At 39.2% G+C, this 27,783-nt stretch overlaps 1 protein-coding gene across 9 annotated transcripts in view; it reads right to left on the bottom strand.

The window, feature by feature from the left end:
• Positions 1-21,345, bottom strand: part of Phf3 (PHD finger protein 3) — a 66,295-nt gene extending 44,950 nt beyond the window's left edge. For 3 of the 9 annotated variants that reach the window (XM_034521337.2, XM_034521338.2, XM_076915133.1), the window contains exon 1: positions 21,078-21,345. Coding sequence is in view for 5 of the 9 variants with exons in the window: in XM_034521331.2 (XP_034377222.1) it covers positions 10,971-11,214 (244 nt within the window). In the remaining 4 variants the exon portion in view is untranslated. Of the gene's footprint in view, positions 1-10,970; positions 11,240-20,517; positions 21,049-21,077 lie in introns of those variants that run through there. The other 6 variants (XM_034521331.2, XM_034521336.2, XM_034521335.2 and 3 more) reach the window with 5 other exon arrangements.
• Positions 21,346-27,783: the final 6,438 nt, after the last annotated feature.

Below are 27,783 nucleotides of genomic sequence, written 5' to 3'. Positions count from 1 at the left end.
AGTTACAGGCAGTTAGAAGCTGCCTGACATGGGAGCTGAGAGCTGTATTCAGGTGCTCTATGAGCAAGCAAGTGCTAGTAGCTGCTAAGCCAGCTCTTTACTCCCCTACATAGCAGCTTTTTTTATTTTTTTACCTGTGAGAGTATCTTATCAATGACCTAGAAGAAAAACTTTTATTACCTTCTCTGCAAATCTAAATCAGAATGAATGTTTCCATTATTCAATCCAAGTACCACCAGCACCCTTGGGGGATCACTTTCAGCCACGGTATGTCCGGGAGAGACCTTAAGAACTAAGACTTCCTAGAGGAAAAAAAATTGATGCCTAAAAACATGCTTGCCTTCACATTGCATTATTAATATAGTGTTCTCTATATTTTAAAATGTTATAAACATATTGCTTGCACTAATCGAATGGGAAATGATTCTTAAGATATATCACAGCAATTTTTTTTTTAATTCACAAGCAAGGGCTTTAAAGAAATTATTACATTTAAGGATGAGTTAAACATTTTTAGTTTACAAAGCAAGCTATATTTTACAAATGAGATGGGTATTACAAACATAATAGCATCTTCTATTATGAAAAGATCTGAGCAATAAGTTATATTAGCCCCTTCCATAAAGATGACATTTTAGTAATGCATAGCATAAACATGTTATACCAGTAGATGTCTGTACCTCCAAGAGCCTGGGAGGTAGAAGCAGAACTATCAGAAATTCAAGATCACTAGGCAATTTAAGGACATCCTGCACTACATGAGACCCTGACTCACAAACAAGCAGAGGGTAACCAAGGAAGGTACTTGACATGGACCTCTGGTCTACACAAGCACTCAAGCACACATGCCTGCACACAACCCTCCCCACACTGACACCTCCACAAAGAATGAAGCCTCAAACAAGCGAGCAGTAAGTAATGTTGACACACATCTTCTTCAGGGTTAAACACTGCAATAATTCACGTTCTCCCTAAGTCCTAACAAATGAAGATGAATGCTTACAATTCATTAGAGATGAAAACTGGTACCAGCAAAGTGACAAGTGAAACAGGGCAGGCTCGGAAAATAAGCCAAGTACTCTATGTACCTTGAGTGATGTGCGAGTCGGAAGAAGCAGAACACAAGTAAACAGCAGGCAAGCTTGAAGCTACTAGTGACTGCTCAGGACCACTCAGACAATCTTGTAGCTACGTACATGTCACTCACAGAGACAGCATTCCCCAACCTACCATCCTACTGATGTGACAACTACTCTCTAGGCTGTGAAGCACAAGATCCACAACGTCAAATGAAGTTATTATTTCCACTCTCAGGTGAACCTGGCGTTACTAAAACTGTGGTCAAATATTCTGAGTCCACATAACCCAGCCAGAATTTTGGAGTAAATCCACAACAGAAACAGACATAGGAAAGAACAAAGGCTGTGAGATGTTGTTTCTAGAGTCAGTAGGAAAGTAGGGAATGTCTAACTCTTTGAAATGGGGAATCCAGGTCATCAACAAGGCTTTCCTTCTTTAGAAACAGAACCTGTCACTATTAAGAAATTGCAAACCCAACTAGCTACATTAAACTACTAAGAGAGAAAATGAACAGGGACAAGGTCTGAGACAAAAATCCCCTCCAGGCCACTGGAGTCCAATCCCTACACCACTCCATCTTCCTCAGAACTCTTCTCTGCTCAGCATCCTTAAAACCTAACATAGTAAAGCACTTAAAGATCTTTTTTATTCATTGTTCTTCTTGACAGAAAAGAGTTAATAATTATGGAGTCAATTAGACCAACATAAAAGCAACTTCAGAAAAACACCTCATGAATCTTTCACAAAAGAAACAAGGACAAAAATAGCCCACACTATAGAAACATTTAACACACAAGCGTGACAAAGAGTTCAATGCCTAGAACTCACCAAACTCAGGTCATTAGGCTTTAGGAGAGAAGTGACTCCACAAAGTCATCCTCAACCATATCCCATGCATCATGGTACACGCATCCACAACATACACACTCACACCCACAATGATAAGAACAAACTATTTTAAAATTTAAAAAAAGACCATCATTGGCCAGGTGCTACTCGAGTCAACAATGCCACTGCTCACACACATGGACACCGGTCCAGATTCTTTTGCTGTTTTTCACTAGGGAGTAGTTTTATTTGGAAAAGGGTTTTTTGGTTTGTTTATTTTGTTTTGTTTTTTAAACTATGAAGCCTAGGCTGGCCTCTAGGTTCCAGCAATCCTCCTGCCTCAGCCACCAGAGTACAATGATAACAAGCACCAAGTTCAGTGCCTATAAAATTTTTTATCTTCATTATATTTACCTCATGTGTATCTGGGGGGTGTGTAAGTAAAGGTCAAAGGCCAACTTATGGGAGTTGTTTCTCTCCTTCTATCATGTATATGTTCCATGAACTCAGGTCATTAGGCTTGACAGTGAGTACCTTTACCCATGAACCATCTCACTGGTTCTCATAAATCTTATAAATTCCACATTAACATGTATACATCTCAAATTACCAAACAATTAGGTTTCTCTTTTAATTATACTAGTAGCTCTGAATATATTATCTCAAATTACCAAACAATTAGGTTAGAGTATTCTCTTTTAATTATACTAGTAGCTCTGAATATATTACATATCAATATGTTCAAAGCAGTATATGCAAGAATGATAAGCTTACTGAAATTCTAAGTTGAGAATACAAAGTATAAAAATAAATTTGTGGGATTTGAGATAGCTCAGTGGTATCTGATCATGCAGTACTCTTCCTGCGGCCCAAGTTCAACTCCTAGTAGTACAACAAGTAGCCAAACAACACTTGTAATTCCAGCTCCAGGAAGATCCAACAGTTATGACATCTGCAGGCAGCTGCAGTAACATGTGGATACCTATATGCAGGCACACACACACACACACACACACACACACACACACACACACACACACACACACGCTTGCATGCGTTAATGCACTCACAATTTAAAAAAACAAAAAAAGAAAAAACAATACCCAAAGGGAAAAAAATGAGGCTGAAGTCAGGTGCTGTGGTGATATCTAGAAGGCAGATGCAGGAGGGCTGTGGTCCCAGCAACCATACTTCCTACTGAAAGAGTAAAGCTGTCAAATATAACCATTTTATATACCACAATTTCAGTATGTGCTAATGTTGACTCCTCTAATTAAGCATTGGCTCTTGTCCATTCCATACAAGGGCCCTTTTTACATTTTATCACTGGAGTTGCCATCTCGTGTAGATACAGTAACCACACCAGGAAGAGCTTCATCCAATCCTCAGACTGGTTACAAGAAATCAGCTTTATCAGGGGAAGCGGGCCTGCAACAATTTAGCATTCAACAATTCCACTAGTTTAGATCCTCTCAGACTTTAACCAACTTCTTTGTAAATGACTTCATACAGTTTTCCTCTTCTACTGCCGTGACACATTTACACCAAAGATTAAGTCTGTAACAAAGCATGAGAACTGGCCCCAAAAGTACCCAAAAGAGGAATGGACAACAAAGCATGGTGTGCACACCAGAAACATCAGCTGAGACGTAATCTTCTAGGAAGACTGAAAAGCAGAGTATGAGGATAAAGACCAAGGCATAAGGCCTCCAGAAGCAGCAGGAAGCACTGTGGAGAAGACGGTGGCAAGGACTCTACAATGTTGCCTGACCTAGAAGAAAGCCCCAAGGATAATTATTCTACCAAAGAGGAAAACACAAGAACTTACTCTGTAAGTTATCACTTTAAACTTGGGGTTGTAAAACAAAAATCAGGGCCAAGCTGCATGTCCAACACAACAATCCCTTCTGCTCTTCAAGACTGAGCACATTACAGAAAATCTCAGCTCACTTCTTGGCCCTGTCTTCTACAAGGACAGGAGAGCAAATCCCTAGTTGAACAAATGACCCCTTCAACCCCTTTAAATTCTTACAATCTCATTCCCATGTACTTAATGAAAAAAGATAACAAGACAAGTGCCACTGTCTTAGCTGTGCTCAAACATCACATAACATCTAGGAAAAGCTGTTTGAAAAAAATAACTTAAAAATCCATCTTTTTGTTTGTTTGTTTGTTTTTGTTTTTGTTTTTCGAGACAGGGTTTCTCTGTATAGCCCTGGCTGTCCTGGAACTCACTCTGTAGACCAGGCTGGCCTTGAACTCAGAAATCCGCCTGCCTCTGCCTCCCAAGTGCTGGGATTAAAGGCGTGTGCCACCACCGCCCGGCTTAAAAATCCATCTTGAGATTGGGCCATACTAGTTACTCTTCGTTAGTCCCATAGTACTACTTACATGGGGACATATTGAGACACAATTAAAAAAAAAAACAAATCTGTGTTCAAAAGATAATAAAGCCTATGAACGCTGAAAGTATACTTTAAAAGATTGTCATTTATTATACATTAAAACAAAACGCTGGACAGAAATTCTAGTTTAGTGTCCAAAATAATTTTACTCAAGCACTAGGTTTTGTATTTTCAAAACATTAAAACAAAACGCTGGACAGAAATTCTAGTTTAGTGTCCAAAATAATTTTACTCAAGCACTAGGTTTTGTATTTTCACAGTAAAGGCTACTACGCTTGTGTAAGAATCTGCAGCAGGGTCAGATGCCACATACCTGCAGCACACTTGCAGCACGCCTGCTCACTGTCTTGTCTTTGGTTTATTTTTTCAAGTCAAGGCTTACTAAGTGCTCACTTCTCTACTGCCTGTATGAATGACATAGACACAGACACAGATACAAACACAGATCTAGATAAACACACACACATATTCATAGAAGTAAATTGTTTCATTTATTTTTTTGTCTTTATTAATGATTTGAAATAGCCATGTAATGTAAGATTAACATATAAATGAGATATACATAGTGCATATATGGGATTAAACACAGAAGTGTTACGATGTGGAAAGGGGCTAGGACTTGACTCTATTTTTGCACAAACAAACCATGTCCTCCCTGATTTTGTGGCTGCTGACACAATACACAAGACTACCAGGACAAAGAGTCTTATTTGTGGCAAAAAAAAAAAAAAAAAAAAAAAAAAAAAAAAAAAAAACCCAGATTATGACAGTAGGCAGTGCCTCTGACCTCTTCCAGCTTCACAAAATAACACCCAAGAATACCTTAGCTGGATGCCTGCAACAGGAGTAATATAGGTATTTATTGCTTTTGTAATGGACAGAGCGAGTCTGCTCTGTGGGATAAAAAATGTGACAAGGGACTTTATCATTCAAGGTTTCTTGTGAAATCACAACTGTGGAAATGATTCAAGAACTGGAATAACAACACAGCCACTGCTACACTGTCTCCTCCAGCAAACCCATGTTAAATATATAACTAGCCTTACAAAGTAGACTCAGACAATTCATCAAAAACTGTTATTTCTGTATTAAATGGTAAGCTCCTGAAGAATTGGGGCAAATTTTCTTTTACTCATGTGTACTTGACGTCTAGTAAATGACCTAGCACAAAACTCACATTCAACAAATGAATGCAGCTCAAAATACTTCATTTTAAACAAACAAAAAAAAAAAAAAAAAAAAATACAGTGCTTAGGAGGATAAGGCAGGACTGCAACGATTTCAGGGACAGCAGAACTTTACCCTGAAGTAAGAACTGCCTGACACATAATGTTTTGAGCAGCTTGAGCTTGAATATACTTCCTATCCACTGGTACTTACTAACCGCATATGTTTAAGAGCATCTATTTGCACAATCAACTAAATCACTAGCTAATTGTTCTATTTGTGTCTCTCTTCCCTACTTCCCCTTATAAGCCATTGGAGACTTTATTGATCTCCCATAAATCCAGTTTAAAAAAAAAATCTAGCCTCTTTATCCTTCTTAAAAAAAAAAAAAAAAAAAAAAAAAAAAAAACATATTTTAAAATTCTATCCTAATTGAAAATAAAACCAACTGAAATCTGAGAACCAACTTTAGAGCCCTGATTACAAGAGCATTCAACTACATAAGCAGCAGAAAACTTAAGACACTATATCAATCTTAGTGCTGTGCCTTTTTATTAATGAACTTGGGAAATAACCATATAGAAAGAAATAGAAACCGGTTGGTAAGTGCTGTGGTTTGAATGAAGAAACCCCACCCCCAGCAAGGGTTTAAGCACTTGGTCATCAGTTAACAACCTTGCTTGGTTCCAAGGCTGCAGCCTTGCTGGAGAAAGCACATCACTGTGGCAGGCTTTGGGTGCTTAACATCTCACCCCAGTTTCCTGTTTTCCTCTCTGCTTCCTGTATGCTGCTGTTAGATGATAAGCCCGCATCTTACAGTGGCCCTCAGCTGTCATGCCTTCCCAACCATCACAGACACCTGTACTCTGGAACTTTGAGCCAAAATCCATCTTTTCTTCCTTAAATTGCTCTTGGTCCTGGCACTTTGCTGCAGCAATAGAAATGTAACTGACAGTTACTGTGTGTACAGCTGTAGCTCATAAGGTTTCCTGTAGATGTAATGAGATATGGCCAGTAAATCACTTCTACCTAGCACTTGGTACATTAACATGGAAGCACTAACCATTTATCAATTCCTTCAAAGACATCGTCTATAGAAAAGGAACTAGGGGCTTTCTTCATAAACTGCCTCTGCCCAAAAGCTCATTGTGAAGCATTGCCCCAAAACTTCTGAGAATAAAATGACTCTGACAACAAATACAAAGCAGTAACTTCAGAGTGACTTAACACGGCTACTAAGTTTGGTGCCTGGAAGTGGTGATTAATTTTATGTCAATTTGGCCAGGATATGATACCTAGGACAGTCAGTTAAACAATATTGCGTGTATTTTTTTAGAAAGAAGATTTAACATTTAAACTCTGAATAAAACAGATATCCTCCCTCAACTTCATTACCTAACAAGGCTTATTATACCCAAGCAATGACTTACAAGGAAATAAAAACCTTTCCCTAACCTGAAACAGAAGGAGAAAACAGCACAGATGCTACTTACTAGAAAGGCTTCTCAATCCGCTGCTTACTGCTTCCCCCAAGGAACTCCAGACTGTCTGGCTAACAATCCATTATTCCACAATAAAAGGCCACTAAATTTCCTACTTACCATCAAAAGATCAACACCAAAATAATCCAACATTTGGGGAATGTTCCCAACACTACTGGAAAAGAAAAATAAATGCTGAGGAATGCAGATTACTGTTTGTATGCAGATGAGGTCAAGTGAAATATAAGGCTAAAGCCTGTGGTTGGGCAATGGCCCAGGGCTAAGAGTTAGAGGAGGTGGGGAGAGAGAGAGACAGAAAACACTAGAACAAGAGAGAGACAGGAATAGGACAGAAAGAGGAAGAACAGAATCCACATGGCTTGAAATAGCCACAGGTAGCTATGGATATCATAGAAGAGGAGCATAGAATAATATACGGCAATTTGTCCAGTCTAGATGGGCAGCTTGTACCAATATCAATTGAGTTTTGACTCTTTGTGTGGGCACTCTGTGGGTTGAGAATTTACTGTTATAAATCTGACTGATGATTTTACAAGCCTCTGGAGTTTCGATTTTACTGGGATACGGGGGATTTGTGACAGCTAGCCACAGTGGGCGGATGTCTGGGAAGACACAGCAGTTCGGTTTGGGGGCAGGTGGGAAAACAGCTCCCAATGAGAGGGGAGACCTCATTACTTGAGTGTAACCAGCATTAGTGTGGATAGTTTTTTAATAATTACACCCAACAGAGAAAAACTACTGTCCCTGTGACACTAGGATGTCATTTAAATGTTCTTAACTTTCACAATTCAATTTTCAAGAAAATTTCAATTTCAAATTTTCAAGAAGATATGGCAGGGCATGTCAAAAAAGCAAAACTTTAAAACACGTTTCTAAAAAAGCCAAACAGTAGAAAAAATGTAAAAAGTAAGTAACAATTAAGCTACAAAGAGAGAATATGCTGATATGGAATAAAGTATCAAGAAATTTGTCAACACAAGTCTGTCTCTACAGGGATGGGTTTGACCATCATGCACTGTATACAAGTACGGAAACCACACTAATCTATGAATATGCATAATTATGTTAATTTTTAAAAAGAAACTGCCAAAAACGGTACTAAATCATAATACAGCTAAGAAACTTGTAAGTCACTACAAACTCAGCACCCTGCTCAGAAGTAAATCAGCAAAAGCGAAGATTCTGGTGAGACAAGGTCTTTCTCCACATCCGTAACTGACTGGAATTACCATCTAGCCCAATCTAGCATGGAACTCCTGAAAATCCACCTGCCTCCGCCTCTCAAGCACTGAGATTACAGGCATAAGTTTCTATGATACCAAAAACATAATACAAACCACCAAACTCTGTCGACAGCACAAGAAATCTCTAAACAGCTACAGAAACAACTGTGTTCAACAAAAGAGAGAAAAAGATATTCCACTAATTCTATTTGCTATTTTTACAGCACTTAAAAAAAGAAAAACCAAAACATTACAAACTAACCCCAGTCTACAGCCTTCACTGACCTAAGAAATGTAGAATATTTCTCTGCTTACCTTCCATCAAGACCATCAGTAAAAACCTATGTCATGTTTATAAACAAAAGCCTCAAAGTAATTTATGAATAGCTGGAAAAGTTACTTTCCATAAAGCATTTCCAGTAGATTGTAGTTAAGATTTCTTCTTTGAAACTCTCCTAAATTTAGTATTATTCCAAAATAAAAATTAAAAAATGTTTTCCATATTGCAGTCATTAGAAAATTAGTGGGCTTTTGACTAAATCAACTATCTCAAAGGACAAAAAGAACCATGATTCAAATCCTGATTGGCAAATAATGAAATTTAAACAATCCTAAACAGAAGAGCTTTACCATTATTGTAATGTCTTTCAGATTCTCTTGCATGTCTTTAAAGTGCATGTACCATACACATATGGATATGAAAAGTCCATTCCATAGATCTAAGATAATTACAGCCAACAAATGAATGAGAACATTTCTATTCAGCATTATTAACAAGTATGAATAACAATCTTCAAAAATACATATTTCAAGAAAGAAATTTTATCCCTTTAACTAGAAAAGAAATGTTTCCTAACACTTAAGCCTTTTACATCAGTAAAAAATTTTACATCAGTAGAAATTATCATTTAAAAAGATATTTCATACAGCCAACAGAAATACTAAGATTACTAATGAGCCAGAATTTTTTAAGTAAAACTGTCAAGTAAAATGCTAACCATACTAATTCCAGACCCTTCAAACACGATCAGTGGTGATTGTCATTCCAACATGTGCACAGGTATGAAATATTTTTCCTAAATGTGGAATAAACCAGTCAATTGTGTGTGGAAGAGCAAAGGTTACCAAAGTACTTAGCAGTAAAGATATATAAAACTACCCAGACACAGGCATCAAAGTTTAGCCGAAAAAGAAAAAGAAAAAAAAAGAGCTTGCATAGCCACATAATCAAAACAATTGTAAAGTTTTAAAACACTTGTAATGCAAGTAACAAAATGACCTATGTAATAACAATACGATATAAATCATTTCAGAGATACAACATTAACAGCATGTCAATTCAAAACACTTGAGTATTAATTAAGGAGTGATTGAAATTAGAGTCCTAGTAACCAGTGTTGAGGTCTTCACGCAGCATGATCTGAGTCAATGGCAATCCAGACATTCCAAACCTTCAGTTACTTTATAAATTTAAAATACTGGACAAAAATATTAAAAAGAAATGGTAAATACACTGAAAACATATTTCAGAAGTGGTCTAAAGTCATTAGCAAACACACAAGTATCACATAAACCTAGTTACTCTGGGAACTAGTCAGGGGTTCCCTTGACTTTGAGACAGGGTCTTAATATGTAACCCAGGCTGGCCATGATCTTAAAATCCTCCTGCTTCAGCTTCCCAAGTGCTGGGATTAAGGCCATTCACCATTATACAATTCAAGACACTTCATTAAGAATACTTTAGCCCGACAGAAAGTTACTCCTTACTCTTTCTGTTGCTTCAACTACAGACTAGAGCAGTGCCTTCTAATAGTTCAAGCCTTATGTGTGATTTCAATGTCTAAGAAGTCACTTATATAAAACTACAGACTAGGCTCAGACTTGACTAGTAATGGGTTATTTGGCATGTGCAAGGCCTTGGGTTCAATCTCAAGTAAATAAAATACCAGTGAAAAAAGTAAGCCAGGCACAGAAACCTACTCAGGCAAAAGGATTGCATGAGCCCAAAAGGTGGAGGCCAGCCTGAGGCAACACCTGAGACCCTGACAGCCTTATAAAAATAATTTTGTAAAAAATAAGAAAAATTAGTTTTCATCATTTATTTAGCCAAATATCTTTAAAATTATTACGTTACCACATAATAAAGAAGCTAATGCGATACTTTGCAATCTTCTTTCCCATCAAATATCCAAAATTTAATGTGTACTTTATAGCACATCTCAACTAGAACTAAATTAATTTAGAGTAATAATTATACGTGGCTAGTAGTTACTGTATAGAACAGCACAGTTCCTTTTCTGGAACAGACATACAAAGTATCAAAGTCTCTGTAATTTGAGCCAAGAAAACTATGAAAGCTGAAGACATGTCAATTCAGCCTTCATTCCTGCCTCTAGCAGGCCTTGTATGACACTGTCCCATCTGGCAGACAAGCTCTATTTCCAGCATGAGTCCCAATTTTCACATGTTCTAAAGACACAATTATTAACAGCAACCCCTTTAATCCTCACAAATATCTCACCTGACGTGACAAGTTGCATGGTCACTCTACCTACATCTATAACATCCTTGACAATAACTTTGTGCACTGCTTAGAAGAAAATTTAGTTGAAATTCTCTAACCTGATGCCTGGAAAAGAGACTCTAAATTTAAAGGAAAGAACCCTAAATGCACTACACTCATTCTTAAAAAAGAAAAGGAAAAAAGATGCTGCTGAAAAGTCTTTATTTTAAATTGCAGACTTAAAAAAAAAAGTAAGAGTTACCTGTTGAACAAGGCATCTGGAAATTGGGATCATTGCTATCCAAAACAGGCAAACAGAACTGGTTACTTGCAGATCCTAGCATAGGATCCTTATCGCTGAGCATGTTCTTCAGCGAGTCCTCTAAGACATTTTGACTTGTACTAAAATCCTCACAGACTTCATTCTCCAGGTTGGATCCTAGAAATAGGGCATCATCTAAGTGTTCAGTAGGAATTAAATGATTAAATGTATCAACTATATCCATGAAGACTTCTGTGTGTCTTTCAACCCTATAGAAAGACAAAAAAAATACCATAAGAAATAAAGCTATCAATTGAAAATAATCACCTAATACCAAATTATTTTAATAATTTTGAATCTAAAAACACACTTCTGAATTTGTTGTTTAAAAAACCTCACTGTCTTTTAGAATATACATTTGGAAATGTGGATCAAATTTTTACTGAATAACCTTTCTTTATCATGCATGTAGAATTTTATTTTACCAGAAATCCTACTAAATGTTTTACTCAATTTATTATTTTTAGAAAAATTATATAGTCCATTGATTTGACATAGCAGAAAGAATTACATGGTTTAAACTATAAAACTGTGTTTTAACCGCAACATTTTCATAAAGAATAAAACAATGCTTTTACAGAAAGTCCACATAAAATAGCTAAAATTCAATTATTTAAATTATGGTCCACAACTACTAAAAACCACAGAGTAACCTTGTTTTCTTTACAAAGCATTAAAATTATTCACACATAACACAGAGAGACAATTTTCCCTCCTGTAGCTAAACCCCCCCCCCCCAAAACAGAAATTTACATACACATGCACAAAGCTGTGCACAGACACACACTTTCTCCCGGGGTCTTCTTTTAGGAGAAAACAAGATAAATAATAAGAAAACAATCACATCAAATACTGAAATTTATTTTAGTGAGTTAGGTGGGATTTACACACATGTTCAATTAATCTTCCAAATTTTACCAACACACAAGCATTCGGCAAAATGTATTCCAAGGAGATTTCAAGAAGCCTCAATTATCAAAAACAATTATTTTTATGAATGGTTTTAGATAAAACTGAACCAGTTAGAAAAACCACACTGATCACTTAGAATATCTTGTGCTCTACATTTTCAAAGCCTTTTACAGTAACTCTAAATCTACCAAAACTTTCTGAACCTCACTTAAAATCTCCCTACTTAAAAATGAGAGGGGAAGCTGGGTGTGATGCTGCACACCTGTAATCCCGGAATTCATCAGGATCAGGAACTTGAAGCCAGCCTGGCCCACAAGCTAACTTACTATGTAAAAAAGGGAGGTGGTGTGGAACTCCCATGTAAGCTACTGAACATATATCATATGCAATACTTTGATAAACATTTCATCTGCATCTGTATAACTTAATCCTCAATGATAAAAAGGATTTGATAATATGCCTCTTTTACCAGAAAAAAAAAATAATTTAAAGGTTTTCCTCAAAGTCATCCAGTTCCATAGTCCATATCTAAATACCTGTTCACCCTTAATACTGAGCTTAGGAGCTACAAAGACTTGACTCATTGAAGGCTATTGAAAAACAATTTTTCAGCAAATTTGTGACTGGGGCTGAAGATAAGAACGAAAGACTAAATAAAGAATAAATGGAAATTTTAAGAAATGGCAGAAATGTCCTAAATCTTAATTACTGTAATAGTTTACAAATATCCCATCATTCTTCAAATGGAAGAAGATCAGGAATTCAAGGCTAGCCTTGGGTACATAAGACTCTGAAGCCAGTCTGGGCCGATAAGACCCTGTTTCAACAATATACTTCCCAGTGTCAAAAGTGAGCAATTGAGAGAGAGAGAGAGAGAGAGAGAGAGAGAGAGAGAGAGAGAGACAGAGACAGAGAGAGAGACCGAGACCGAGACCGAGACCGAGAGAGAAAGGCATACAGAAAGATTAAGCATATTGAACTCCTTAAGATAGGTTAAATTTTCCAATATGGTTCTTCAACCCAAACTGTATGCCTCTGTGTTTCCCTAGACTTATCAAGATTCTACGATCCAACATTGAGAAAGATCATGTGTATAATAACATTGCATTTTGCCGGGCAGTGGTGGCGCATGCCTTTAATCCCAGAACTTGGCGGATTTCTGAGTTTGAGGCCAGCCTGGTCTACAGAGTGAGTTCCAGGACAGCCAGGGCTACACAGAGAAACACTGTCTCAAAAAAACAAAAACAAAAACAAAAAAAAAAAAAATGGTTGCATTTCTTTAACAATATTTTTTTCTTTTTTCATCAAATGTTTACTATGTAGCTACCACTTTATGAGACAACCTGGCAAGCCAGTCAGATGAGACAATCTTTTAAGACAGAAAACAAAAAGATCCCCAAATCTATGGGTCTAAAAAACACAATTTCCATAGAACAATCACAATATAAATACTCTATGGAACATATTTTAAGGGAAATCAATATAAATTAATGAGGCTAATTTTTAAAGAGGGCCCCATTAGATCTGCACACAATTCAATCAAGAAAAACTAGCAAAAACAGCAGACAGCCATCCAGCAGTCAAGCTCTACTGACAACACTTTTCACAAGTGTAAAACCTAAGAAACTGGTTTCAGATATTAAGTACTTAGTATCAAATATAACTCATGCTAGGACTGAAGAGCTAGCTTTTAGGGCTTGGCTAAAGCATGGGCTGCTTGCTCTGCACAAGTTCCCAGCACCTGTGTCCAGCAAGCTCCAGGGAGATGGTAATCTCCACAACAGCCACAAAATTTAAAATGCACCTTAAAAATAATTCCTGATAAATAGGAAACCAAATGTTAATTACGGAAATATTAACTAACTTAAAACAGATACATTAATCTATGTGCAATGTAGACTGACAACAGATCAGAAAAGGTACAGTTCTGGAAAAGTTGGTAAAATCTGAATCAAGTGTGTACTTCTGTTTGCTCTGAGAGGCACTAATGCTACATCTGAAAGCAGTGATCAAGGACATGCATTAAAGCTACATCTGGGGTACGTAGGACTCTCAGCCTGCTTTGCAGCTTTCCTATAAATGTAAAAATACTCCAAAATAAGACAGCTTAAAAACAAAAGAGAAGATTGGAATAGCAAGTAATGTAAAGGAAAGGCAGGTCTTATAAAAAAGGGTATTTTCAGAATCTTTGATAATTATATAGCTGCTTGATACAAACAAATGTCTGTCTCTTACACCAAAGTTTTACTTAAATACTTCCTTTCATTGGCGTTTAAGCAAAACACACAATCTATCATCTATTTAAAATGGCTCATGGAATGCATACAGTTAAATCATCCATAAATTGAGATTATACATGCTAAAATCTGAAATGATTTCTGGGTTCAGAGTCACATCTATTAATTACAAACAATAAAATACACATAGTTGTCACAGAATTGGATAATGTTAACTCAAACCATTCCTTTATTTATTCCCTCACTCACACACATACTATTAATGACTACAAAGGAAAACCAAGCACTGTCTCAAATTTAAGGAACTCACAATCCAAGCCAGATTACAGACAAATGTAATAAAATACAACTATCAGCAGACTGTCAATATTGGAGGGCTGCTAACAGAATTACAAGTGAACACTCAGGCAGTAAGTAGACGTTCTTATAAAGATTGATAACACAATTAAAAACACGAGTACTAATGTAGTAAGTAAAATTTAATCTAAGCCCAGAGATACTTCCAATTTGAAACTGCTCTGAGAATTAGACTGCAGCTAAATTTAGATTATACTAAATAAAATCAAAATGTGTTATTCTCTGCTTCAGGTATGAAAAGAACAGGTAAAAAAAATTACAAAGTACCAAAATAGTTACTTTTAAAAATTGACTTTAAGATTTCATTTAAATGTCTTACTTTTAGCTGGGCCTACTGGCTCAGGCCTTTAAGCCCACCTAATTTGGCAGGTGGGCAGGCAGGCAGGCACTAGATAATTTCAAAGTCAAAGTCTGCCTGGGTTAGAGAATACATTTGTGTTCAAGGCCAACCCAGGCAACTCAGTGAGACTATCTGGAAATACAGGTCAATGGTTGAGTTCTATGCCAATACCAAATATATCAAAATATGTCTCAAACAGAAATCTCTAAAGCAACCCTATGTAACATATACTTCATCCTCTATTACTTTTTTTTAAAGCCTTTCAATAAATCCACACCAGTATCAAAGTTAAGAGACCAAGAGGTGATGGGTGTGGGGACATGACTGAAAAGAAGAAGGAGAGTAGACTTCAAGGCTAGCTTTGGCTAGCAGCCTGGGAAGAGACCCATATATTAAAACAAAACAAACAAACAAAGAAGCCTAAAAAGAGATATTGGAGACTATGCAATGAGCTTCCACTGCCTCATGCAGATTACACATGTGCATGCACACATGTGAGAGGTGACATAAACAAAAACTATCCATGGTGTGGCTGGCTGTTTAAATGAGAATGGCCCCCAATGAATGGAGTGCTTCAATACTTGGCCCTCAATTAGGGAATAATTGATTAGGTCTGGCCTTGTTAAGGAGGGGGCACTGGTGGTGGGTGCTGAGGTTTCAAATGCTCAAGCCATTCCCAGTTACCCACCCTCACTCTCCAGGCCCTCCCTGCCTCCTGCTTTTGGATCAAGCTGTCAGCTCTCAGGGCTCCTGCAGCCATGTCTTTTCTGCCATCACGACTCCTAAGAGCAGTCAAATGCTTTCTGTTATAAGTTGCCATGGTCACCGTGTTTTGTCACAGCAGTAGAAAAGTAACTAAAACACAAGTGTGTTATACAATGGATGAACACTTTAAACATGGTAATACTAATTGGAAAGGAGCATTTTATAAGTATGCTAGTGAAGGTCTTACTACTAAAATAACATTTTACTGTAAACCTAAAGAGAAGTAGTGATCAATTCTATGTAAAGGAAATCCAGGCAAAGACCTAGAATAAAGCAAAGCCCTTAGAAAGTGATCAGATTTGATGCCTTCCAGCTCTGACATAATTGTTTTAACTATTTAAATTTGATTTAAAGTTGAAACCATGCAATGTGATTGGGCATGCTTAGCAAGAAGAAATTTCTAACAGGCAGCTGCAGAACAAGTACTATGGCATTAGCAGTAGAACATAAAATGTACTGTATTCTAATTTCATGTCAAGCTGCACAGGCTTCAGACCTCTTCCCACAGCTTGAGTATCAGACAGGCTCTTGAAGCCCAGGTTGGCCTCAGTTAACCCTTCTGCCTCCCTACACTGGGGATTCCAGGCGTGGGTCATCAGGAACAAATTATTCTTAATTGGAGGCAATTATACGCATCCAAAGAACATTTGGCCATGCTCAGATACCTTTACTGGCGTCACAGTTAAGAAGGGTATCCCAAGTATCTAACAAATGCAATATAATGCCCTCAACCAAGTCCACATTACGAGGGGCTTGGGGCCAGCAGTATGGGCCGAGACATGCTCCTCTGAAGACATTCATTTAACAATTTAAAAATTGATTAGCAAAGACTGCTTCCTAGAGTAAGCAACGGAGCAAAAAGCTGAACCCTGAGAAATAAAAAAATAGCTCATTCAAGATTTAATACATTTACCTACCTATATAGGTTTTGTAAAACTTTGCTGAATATTTACTATTCAGGGTGCTGGAAGAAGTAGTCCGTGGCTCTGTTCTATTTAATCTTCACAACCACATAATTAGGCAGAAACTACTGGTATTATCAATTTATAAGAAAGGTGCTACAGCCTCCAAGTTACACCTAGTGTTCATCATAGGTAGAATAGCTTAAGGTAGTACAACATCAAGGTCATTTCTTAACAACTGGTATAAAAATAAAATAATGTATTATATTATAAAATATAATATAATAAAAACACTATGGATAAGAACTGGAGAGATAGTTCAGTGGTTAAGAGCACTGACTGTTCTTCCACAGGACCCAGGTCCGATTCCCAGCACCCACATCCTTGCTTAGAACTGTAACTCAGGTCTCAGGGGAACTGAGGCTTTCTTGTGACCTCTGTGGGAAGCATGCACAGACATACATGCAGACCAAGCATCCAGACAAATTTATTTAAAAATTTTTAAAAACTATACATGAATACTAGATTATTAGGTACAAGCAACTGTTCTATACACTTCAAATTCTGTTCCAGTTATGAGTTAAAATCTACCAGCAAAATCTCATAAAGGAAAACAAGATCATTAAGTCTGTGTGAATTTATCCAGTAAAAAGAATAAATGGCACCCTGCCTATGAGAACACCAAAGACTAAAGCAGACCTATGAACTTAGAGAAGGAACTAGCAGGCAGAAGCTGAACCTAGCAAAATCAGAACTGGACCAGTCAAAAGTAGTAAAAGTTCTTTTCAAACTTTACAGTCAGTTTGTATTTTAGGTAGCATTCAACAGAAGTAGAATTTTAAAATAAGCACAGAAGTACCATCATAGAATGGGTACTAACAGCCAGACCAACGTGCACTTAGCACTTACTGAATATCAGAACCTGTAAAGTGGGTGCAATTATTATGTCTCTTCTACAGAAGAGCAATTCAAATTCAAATGGTTATGTAATTTTCCAAAGCTCACATACCCAATATCCTCAAAATACTATACAGGCAGCATGATTTCTGAGCCAGCACTTCTAAATTTTATTTTATTGACTCTCCTTATATAACACATTGTTTTTATAACTTTAGTAACAAAATAAAATCTGTAAAACTGCTAAATAAGTACCTCACTTATTTCTAAATAAAGCACTAAGTATGTACTTTGCCAAACTATACACATAAAAACTATACAGATGGCTACACTCAGTGCATATGCACACATCGTTTGGAGGAAAGGTAAGCTTCCCAGCTAAAGCTCTGAGTGTATTTTCTCCCTACTCTTTGGTTTCACATGTCCACCCACACCAATGCCAATTACAGTATTATGCTTAGCCTGTCTATATCATCTACCATGCCATTCAAAACTGTCTAATACACTTGATTATATCACCAGATGAAAACTTCTAGGCAATATTTAAGTCTCAACTATTTGCTTAGAGCTTTTCTTCACAGTGCAAATGATCAAAAATGTATTTGCTGAGGTATGGCAGTGCCCACCAATAAAGTCAGATCTCTGAGTTTGGGCCCACCACTCTAAATACTGTACTTCAGGTCAGTCAAGGCTATGTAGTAAGATACTGTTTCAAATAATAATTATCTCTAATGAAAAAGGAATTGTCTAAACTTAAGCACATAATGAATAACACTTAGCAATTCATACAATGCTTTCCTTACACTTGACTTCCCTTCTTCAATTTCAATACACCGCCTATCTCATAGCTTTAAATCCTGTTTTTGGTCAACATTATATTCCTTCAGAGCAGCTTGGTTTCAGATACTTTTAATCAAATCAATGCTCTGCTATCTCCTAGTCCATGTGATCATGCAACAATTACTGCCAACGTGCTGGGTGGAGGCAGATGGATCTTTGGGAGGTCAGCCTGGTCTACAGAGCGAGTTCTAGGACCTCTACTGCTACACAGAGAAACACTGTCTTGAAAACCGAAAAACAAAACAAACAAACACAAAAAAAAAAAAAAAAAAAAAAAAAAAAAAGAAAAAAAGAAAGAAAGCAAAATGCATCAGAAAAGCAAACCGTGCATGGCCTTGTCCAGCAATCCAGTTATTACCTATCTTGACACCTGAAAAAAAATGCAGGCCTGGTTTTAATTAGTAAAGCAGGTTTTCTAAATAAACATCTCAATCCTCTTTTCTTTTGGGTTGTCTCTGCGCTGGACCCCATTTATAGCTATCCTCAGCCATATATATGAACATATACTGTGTAGACATACCGCTATCTACCTGAGTATGAGTTATTATTTTTCTACCTGAAAACTGGCCTTCCCCTTCTCCATTTTATTTCTGTTTTTGGGTTTTTTTTTTTTTTTTTTTTTTTTTTTTTTTTTTTTTTTTGGTTTGGTTTGGTTTTTGCAAGTTCACTTTTTCCCCTGGACCAAAGGAGCTGCTCTCTCCAATGATAAACGCTCACAGCAGAGTCCTCCAATATAATACTTTCTGACAGCAAATTCAATGTATACGTTTGTCTTTATGTGCATGTCTGTGTGTCTGTGTCTCCCTATGTATATGCCTGTGTATATGTACAATTCTCCAAAATCTCAACTCTTAATATGATTTTATGATTGGATAGCAAACTGTCACTTGCTGACTTCCAACTTTTGCCAATAATGTATGGATTATATGTATGGATCAAAAACTCAAACTTTTCTTCGCTGATTCTAAAACAGAATATAAGTTACATTTTTAATAATGTAGCTTTAGCTAAAATAGTTTCAACTTCTCTAGCCTGAAATTCTTAATCTAACTTAATTCCCACCTACATTTATAGGCCAGTTTTCTCTTATGACATGAAAATATACAGCATACAAGTATACCTAAGAAGCTTACCCATATATAACTATTTTGGTGCAACAGATAAGCACACTCTTCTTCCACTAGGAAGCATGAGCACTTTAACAAATTACACCATGCATGTTCTTCGAGTAACACCAATAAAGTGTACAATGGACAGGAGAAAACTTCAGCCCCACCACTGAGCCATTTGTCCTCTTGACAGGTCACGGGTACAACTATAAAATAAAGCTTGACATTTCCGGTCTTAACTCTTTTTAAATGGCCCATTTCGACTATGCAACAAGTCTTTCTGCTGCTAATGAATTATCTGAACGTGTTCCTTGATCAGAGCAATGACTCCTCAAGGTCCTGCTTCAATTCTGTTGTCACTGAAAACTAGAATACTCATGTTCAAGTAAGTGGTCATGGGAATGAAGGTGAGGGGAAAGAATCATTGTGAATATAAATGGCGGGCAAAGAGAGAAGTGGGGGGAATAACCACCATCTAAGTCTGTCAGATGCTCAGGACTGCTGTATGAAATAACGTTTTTCTCTCAGCATCTTCTGTGCTCTGGAATAGCACTATAAATTAAAGACATAAAGATGCTACAACAGAAAACTTCCTGTTTCTTTCATCTGTCTCTTTTAACAACGAAATATCACCTACATTTTCAAAATACTAAACACAAGAATTTTTTAAAAGGCAGGAACCGAGATGTTGGTTTGGAAACTGAAAACACAAGACAAAGTTTGATGGCAAAATACGAACTAAATAGAGCAATATAATTTGCTGTGATTTTTTTTTCTAGTGTAAAATAAGGTAGCAAAATTCATGACGTGAGACAAGTCTAGATTGTTCGATCCTTTTCTAAAAGACCTGTCCGAAGAATGAAGATTAACATCAGGCAGACATTAAAGCATTGCCACCTCCCTCAAACCACAACCGCTCTCTACAAATTGTTACTCAATAGCAATAATAAACACACATTCGAATTATAACAACTAGGAATGTCATTTAGCTACCCAGAGACAGGGAGAAGGGGCATCTGGGGAACAGAGCCTCTGGCTGGACAGTGCTAAAACACTCTCTCCTCTCCCTGAGTCCGCCACCCCCGCCCGGTGTCAGATGATCAGTTATTTAGCACCATTAACACGTACTTATCGACTAGTGGTTCATTAAATTACACGTCCCATAAGCAAGCAGGACTCTCCGGGCTCCCCATTTCAAAGTAGGCAAAAGGAACCGGCCCACTGTCCCGGTCCCCAGCACAAAAGCGCGCGATCCCCGGAGATCCGCAGCCTGAGGTGTCCCTGATGCGGGGCCCCGGACCGGCCTAGGGCGCGGGTCGGCCTCGGCGGGGACCCCGGCCGGCTGCCAGGCTTCTCGAGCGGTCTGCGGCCACTGAGCCGGGGACCCGGGGCCTTGGAACCCAGCGTAGCCCGCGCCGACTGCCCGCGCGGCGGCGATGGAGACCAGGCACGCTCGCGGGCGAGAGCCGAGGCCCGGCGGTCGCGCGGAGGCCGCGCCGCCACCGCCGCTCCGGGCTCGCGGTCCAAACGGTGGGGCAGGCCGGGGCGGGGCGAGCCGGGGAGGCCGAACGGCCTGGGAATATCGGGCGGCCGCTGCGCGAGGTGGGGGTGCGGGGAAAGAACCCGGGACGCCCGCGTGGGGGGAGGGAGGCCACCGAGTGCCTGTCGCGGCGGGCGCCGCCACTCACCCGCTCCGCAGACGAGCGCTGCCACCGGCAGCCAGAGGAAGATGGAGGCCGCGGGGCCGCGGAGAAGGGGGCCGCGGAGGGGGTGCGCGCAGGGCGTCGGCGTTGCTGCTTCGGCTCGGGGCTCCCCGGCCCGCGCCGCCGCGGTGACGACACTACGGCCGGTCTGCGCTCCGCCCTCCCCGTCCGAGCTGCAGTCGCTGCTTCCTTGAGCCCAGGGGTCGCTCGCCTCGTGGAGCCTGTGCGGCGCCGCAAGAGCCCGCAGCCATCGGCGTGCGGCGGAGGCGGCGCGGGAGCAGGAGCGGGGCCGCGTCACGTGACGCCACTGTTTACCGTTCTGGGGGCCGGGACAGCGTGCGCTGCGCCTGCGCGCTAGGGCCTGCGCGCAGCCGCTGGGGGAGGCTCTGCCAGGCCTCTCTGCAGCTGAGCCGGGAGCGCACGCTGGTTGCCGCTCGAAGTAGCACGGAAACAGACAAGGCAGAGCGGATCGGTTTCCCTGCCTAGTGCTTGTTCTTTTCTAGTGTGAGGTGAAAATGGAACCGTTAGGCCTGATTATTCCGGGTGGCGCTGCCCCCACCCTGCAGCCGATTAGCTGGGACAATCTCAGAACTCCAAATGCCTCATCCTAGAAAACAGTCCTGGGGGGAATAGGCGTGGTTCTCAGCGCTAGAGGCAGAGGTAGTGGGATCTTCAAGAGTTGTAGGCCAGCCAAGGCTACGTAGTGACATACCCTGTCTCTATAAAAAAAAAACATTCCTGGATACCAAAAAATATTCTTGGGAAGCAGTCTTCAAAATATGATCTTCAGTCCTTGGGCGACCCCAGCAAGATGTTACCTTCCAGAGATGCCTCATTCCTCTGACATGTGTCAAAGTTTCTTGTCACCTTGCAAAGAACGGGTTAAATACACTTAAAGTTTTCAAACAATCTTCATTATTTTGTAGCAGAATCTATCGTAGCATTTGTGACAGGTAATGGCACTTGCGGTTACTTTTTCTTATCTTTCAAATGGCTTTTCTTAGGTTTCCAAGGTATCAATAGCTACAACTATAAAGACCCCTGGAGTTCAGTCCTTCAATAGCGAGTTGAAATCCAGAGAGCAAACACTGATAGTCTGCAGCAGTTCGTTTACCCCATCCCAGCCTTCAGTTATGGTTTAACTGTAGCCTGTCAGTCACTGTAACCAAAATGAGCCCCTTAAAGACCGCGATTGTGTCTTCAGTCTGCAAAGACAATTACAATGTTGTCAGCACCTGCGGAGCACCTTACCCGGAGGCCTGAACTCTTCCTTTTAAAACCTTTGTTAAGTTAAACCTCACGCCAGTATACTTTGCAAAGTAAGATCAGCAGGGGGTAGAACAAGCCACTGGCGTGTGTTGACCTGCTCTTTACTTTCACTGTCTTCTGGTAAGTTCACCGCTAACAGCAGAGAGGCCTGGGTTGTCCTGAGTCGGAGTTCTAGAATGCCATTGCCTGCTGTAAGTATCTAAACCTCACGTCTTTGTTTCACAGTCTTTTAAAACGCTTTGTGTGGGTTTGTCTGTGTGTTTAAGAAAGAAAAACAGAAATGAATAATCAGAAACTTTGACTTGAGCTGTTTGGGAAGGAATTGCAAAAAGTAAAATACGCTTAACTCTTATTCATTGTTAAAGGGAGGCAGGGAGGTAGGATTTTAAAATATACAAAAAACATCTCTTCAGAGAACTGTTAGTAAATTTAGGACAAAACACAAAACGAAGATAAAAATATCAGTCATAGTGATGTCACATCCACACATCGAAGATTTCTGATGATAATAATAAAATAATAAAGCCTTAACATCTTTGATATAAACATGATATTTGAGTCTGGTTTTTCAATCAAGTATCCAAATCCACATTTGTCCACTACTAGGCTTTTCTTGTTTTTTTACGAGTATTTTGTCTTTTACCCACGTCACGGATTACAAGAAAAAGGAGGCCTGGGAATGGTTATAACTGCCCACTGGTCCTTTTAAACACTTAATGGGAAAAATCAAATAATACTGGTAGCATTAAAAGTCCAACTTGGGACATGAAATTAGTAGAACAACACAAAACTAATAGTGTGTGTTTATAGTGGACCAAAAATTATGGGGAAAATAGTTCAATTTGAATCTTGCAAAACAAAGTCCACATAAAATAAAGCCAAGGAAGACAGTATATAATACACATGTTCAAATCAGTCTTGACTGCCAACCTAAGCAGCTCTGGGGGACTCATCTGCTGTTTCTTGAACAGCTGAGCAGCAGACAGGTGACTGGACTTGCCCAGCCTTAGGCAAAGAAGGTTATGTTTGTCTGAAACACCATTGTTGCCATAGATAGAACAAGCCCTACAAGTCCCCACTGGCTGTCCTATTTGGTGACCTGTCCTAAATTCTGGAGATCCTTGAGGCCTCTGAGGACCATAGTTTTGCATCACAGTTTGTGGGTGTGACACTTCCTGGTCCTCCCGCCATCAAGGCTCTCATTCTAGGGTGATCTCTTGTTGCTGACCTCTGTCCAAGACACACTTAGGACAGAGGGTGCATGATGCACAAGGAGGCTAGGCAAGGTTGGGGACTCAGAACACTGGTGTCAATTTTCCAATATCTTGGTGCCATAACACAAAGGCATCCTGTAGTCTCTGTTAGGATTGTGCCGCTTGGACACTCTCTCTGGGGCAACAGCTGGCACCTTCTAATGGCTCCCTGAACCCAGGTGTATCCATCATTCAGGACTATTCAAAAGGTCAGATCGGAGAAGGTTCGGGCTTTATACTTTCATACCCAGCAGTGTTAGGATGTTTCTCCAATATTAGGACTCAACTCTTGTAAAAAAATTTGTTGAGAGATGGAGAGATGCACCAGTGGATAAAACAATCTGCTGCTCTTCCAGAGAAAGACTGGAATTCAATTCCCAGCACCCACAGCAGACAGCCACAAGTACCCATAATTCCAGTTCCAGGGATCCAACACCCTCTTCTGGCTTTGTGGGCACCTGTACTTATGTAAACACACACAAAGAGAAACGCATATAGATAAAAAAAATAAAAATCTTTCAGAAACAAGTTTGATATGAAAAGTGTTTGCCTTCTCTGAAACACTGGACTCTACCATATTAGTTCAGTCAAGTGATAAAAGCAAGAAATATTTGAGTTGCCCACAACTCAATATTTGCATATAGAGAATTGGGCATGTGGAGCTGGCTACAGATGGCTCAGCAGGAAAGGCACCAAGTCTGACCACCTGAGTACAAACCCTGGGGTCCACATAGTAGACCAGTGGTTGTCAACCTGTAGGTCGCAACCTTTTGGCAAAAAACCTCTATCTCCAAAACCATTTACATTATGATTCTTAACAGTAGCAAAATTACAGTTATAAAGTAGCACCAAAAAATAATTTTATGGTTGCGGGTCTTCACAACACAAGGATCTGTATTAAAGGGTCATGTCATTTTGAAGGTTGAGATCTGATATAATAGAAGAAAACCAACTCCTGAAGTTGGCCCCTCGCCTCCACACGTCTACCATGGCACACATGCCTCCCCATGCAACATAAATCAACGTGCTGAAGTATTTTACAAAATAAAGTATGACATTTGTGTAGTAAAATTTTTCTGTAGAAACCATTTTGTAGTTACACACTCTCATATTAGTTTCAAAAAGGTTTAAGTACTTTTATGTTTCAACATGAGATGAAAACAGAGGCATTAGATTATCCAGAATTTTTTAGTGAGATAACCATTGAACATCAGAGGCTCATCTAAGAACACTGTATCCCTTATAACTGACAGGCTTTCTCCAATCTACACATTGACTTTCCCCTGAACATGACTAGCCAGGTGAGCCTTCTTCATGATTAATGAATAAAAGGAAGTGCCCTCCCAATTCAGGAATGGATAATTGCCATCATATACCAGGGGTCAGCAGAGGGTAGCTAGAAAGGCTAGATCAAACAATAAAATAAGCCTCCATCTACCCCAGGCCTTTGTAAGCCATAGGGATCTTTTAAAGACTTCACTTATAAGGCCATCTCCTCTATATCACTCTCCCTACCCACACCACACCTTCCTTAATTTGCTCACCTGCTTATCTATCCCATTAAGTATACATCTTAGGCATCCTTTTGGGGGTGAGGAAGCCTATGTTGTTTTTCTCCAGGAAGTCTGTCAGCCAACACTTAGATTGTAACCAACCGCATCAGGCTGCCACCACCATAGACTTGAATTGCTTCCCCTGTCATGGCTTCTCTCCTGGGATTAACTTAAGTCCTCCAAAACTTTTAGCCAAAATAAACCTTCATTGTGTGAGTTGTCTCTGATAGGTATCTAGTCAAGGTGTTGAGAAAGGCTACTAATATCTGGATTGGATTTTCTTGGAGATCCTTGAGCTTTTTCCTAGCTCTATCTACTTATAATAACTTAACTAATTAGGCATAAATGAATGGCTTAATCATTTTACTCTCTTATAATTTGTAAATGTTCTGGCCAGTGTGTTGACTTAGCAGATAAAATACTTCCCACAAAGCCTATTAACCTGAGTTTGATCCCTGCGACTCACATGGTGGAAGACATCCAGACATCCAGAGGTTATCCTCTGACTTCAACACATAGGCTATTGTGTATGTACTCCACACACACAAACAACCAATCATTAATCAATTCACCTGTACACTTAAAAGAATTATTTATTTATATATGAGTATATCTTCAGACACTCCAGAAGAGAGCATCAGGTCCCATTACAGATGCTTGTGAGCCACCATGTAGTTGCTAGGTATTGTACTCAGGACCTCTGGAAGAGCAGTCAATGATCTAAACCACTGAGCCATCGCTCCAGCCCAAGCTATACACTTTTAAACAGCACAGATTGTGAATTTTGTGTAAGCTTGTATTCCAAGAACCTATTCTGACACATGGCTCCACAGAAATTCAAAAAACATTTCTTGTCTTGATGACCTACATTTGGCAATAATGGATTTACTAGAAGACTTTGGCTTCTAGGAAAAACCTTTTTACTGTATTTCAAAGAATGGAGGCTGAACAGTAGAATAGAATTTTGTCCCAACATTTGATAGGCAGATGCCCCAATTTATGTTCACTGAAAAACTTCATTAACTATGAAGATGCAAAGCATTGCTCCTCTGGTACCCAGAAGGCTGGGGATGGTGTAGAAAGGGGAGGATGCATTTTCCTGTGTCTACAGAACATAGACATAGAACACTACTACAGTAGTGTTTTGTTGGCTCCCATCTTAGCAAGGGTCTCTATTGCTTTGATATAATACCATAGCCAAAAGCAACTTGGGAAGCAAAAGTTTATTTCAGCTTACAACTCTCAGATCACAATCCAGTGCCAAGGGAAGCCAGGCAGGAACTCAGAGCAAGAACCTGAAGTCAGGCGGTAGAATAGCCATAGAGAAGGCTGCTGACTCGCTTGCTCACTCAATGGCTTGGTCAGCCAGCTTTCTTGTAGCACCCAGAACCAATAGCCTGTGAGTGGCACCACCACAATAGATTGGACCCTCCTGCATCAATCACTAATTAAAAAAAATAAACTACGCACTTGTCTGCAAATCAGTCTACGGGAATAGTTTTCCAAAGGAGAGTTTTCCATCCCAAACAACTCTAGCTTGTGTCACATTGACATTAAACAAACCAGCCTGGAAGGGAACCTCAAGAATGGACAGTTTGTGTATCCCTAAGAGACATGATAATTCAGTCTGATCATCACCACAATTCCCTTTACACACACACACACACACACACACACACACACACACACACACGGGGGTTGGGAGGAATGGAGCAGAATAACACAAGTAGATTTTGAGTTCATGAGAAATAGTGATGTTCCCTGTGGTGTTCTTCTGATGTGTCTGAAGACAGTGACAGTGTATTCTATTGCATAAAAATAAAGAGACAAATCTTTAAAAAAAAACAAACAAACTGATTGGCTCATGCCATCTCCAGCTAAAGTGGGTAGATGTAGGTATCCTTACATTGCAATAAAATAATCAAGTACGTAAGAACAAATTTGACAAATTCCAGGCTGCTGAATGGTGCCTGGCAATAACTAGAGCCAAACAAAATATTACCATAAAGAAATGAATTTCTAGAGTATGAAAATGAATCACTGCCCTTACATATGCCCAGACATACATGCAAGTAAAACACCAATACGCATAAATACAAATAAATATTTTTAAAGTTTGTGTTAAGCTGAGGTTTATATCAGTTGATACTTTTTTAAATAAGAAAAAAATCAAAATACGATTTTGAAACGTTTCTGGAAACAACACGCTGTGCTATACCGAAACAACCTCGAATACTTTGCTTACAAGGTTTTTTGAGTTTTTCTCGTATGTGTAGTTTAACCAGGTATTTTCTTGGCATAACATATGAGCATACAAAAGCTGCTGTTAGTGTTGAAAGCAAAAGGGGGTCACACCTAGAAGGAAAATTTAAGGGAATTGAAAACCACAAAGGGGAAAAACCAGTGCTAGTTATTTCTTTCCAATCAAGTATGTCTGGTTGAGTCCTAGCTACAATCGTAAAGAACAAGAATGCACTTATGTAATCTGTTCCAGGATCTGCTCCATGGAAGCCAATGGGACTACCCAAAATCCTACACAGGCTATTAGCAGACACAGAGAAACCTAACCAAGCATCTCTCAGAATGCAGCCCTACATTTAGTCAATATTCAATACC

Source organism: Arvicanthis niloticus, chromosome 17, assembly GCF_011762505.2.
Source record: "Arvicanthis niloticus isolate mArvNil1 chromosome 17, mArvNil1.pat.X, whole genome shotgun sequence".
Lineage (NCBI taxonomy): Eukaryota > Metazoa > Chordata > Mammalia > Rodentia > Muridae > Arvicanthis > Arvicanthis niloticus.
Note: the sequence above shows the minus strand (reverse complement) of the source record. Positions and strands in the feature narration are given on the sequence as shown.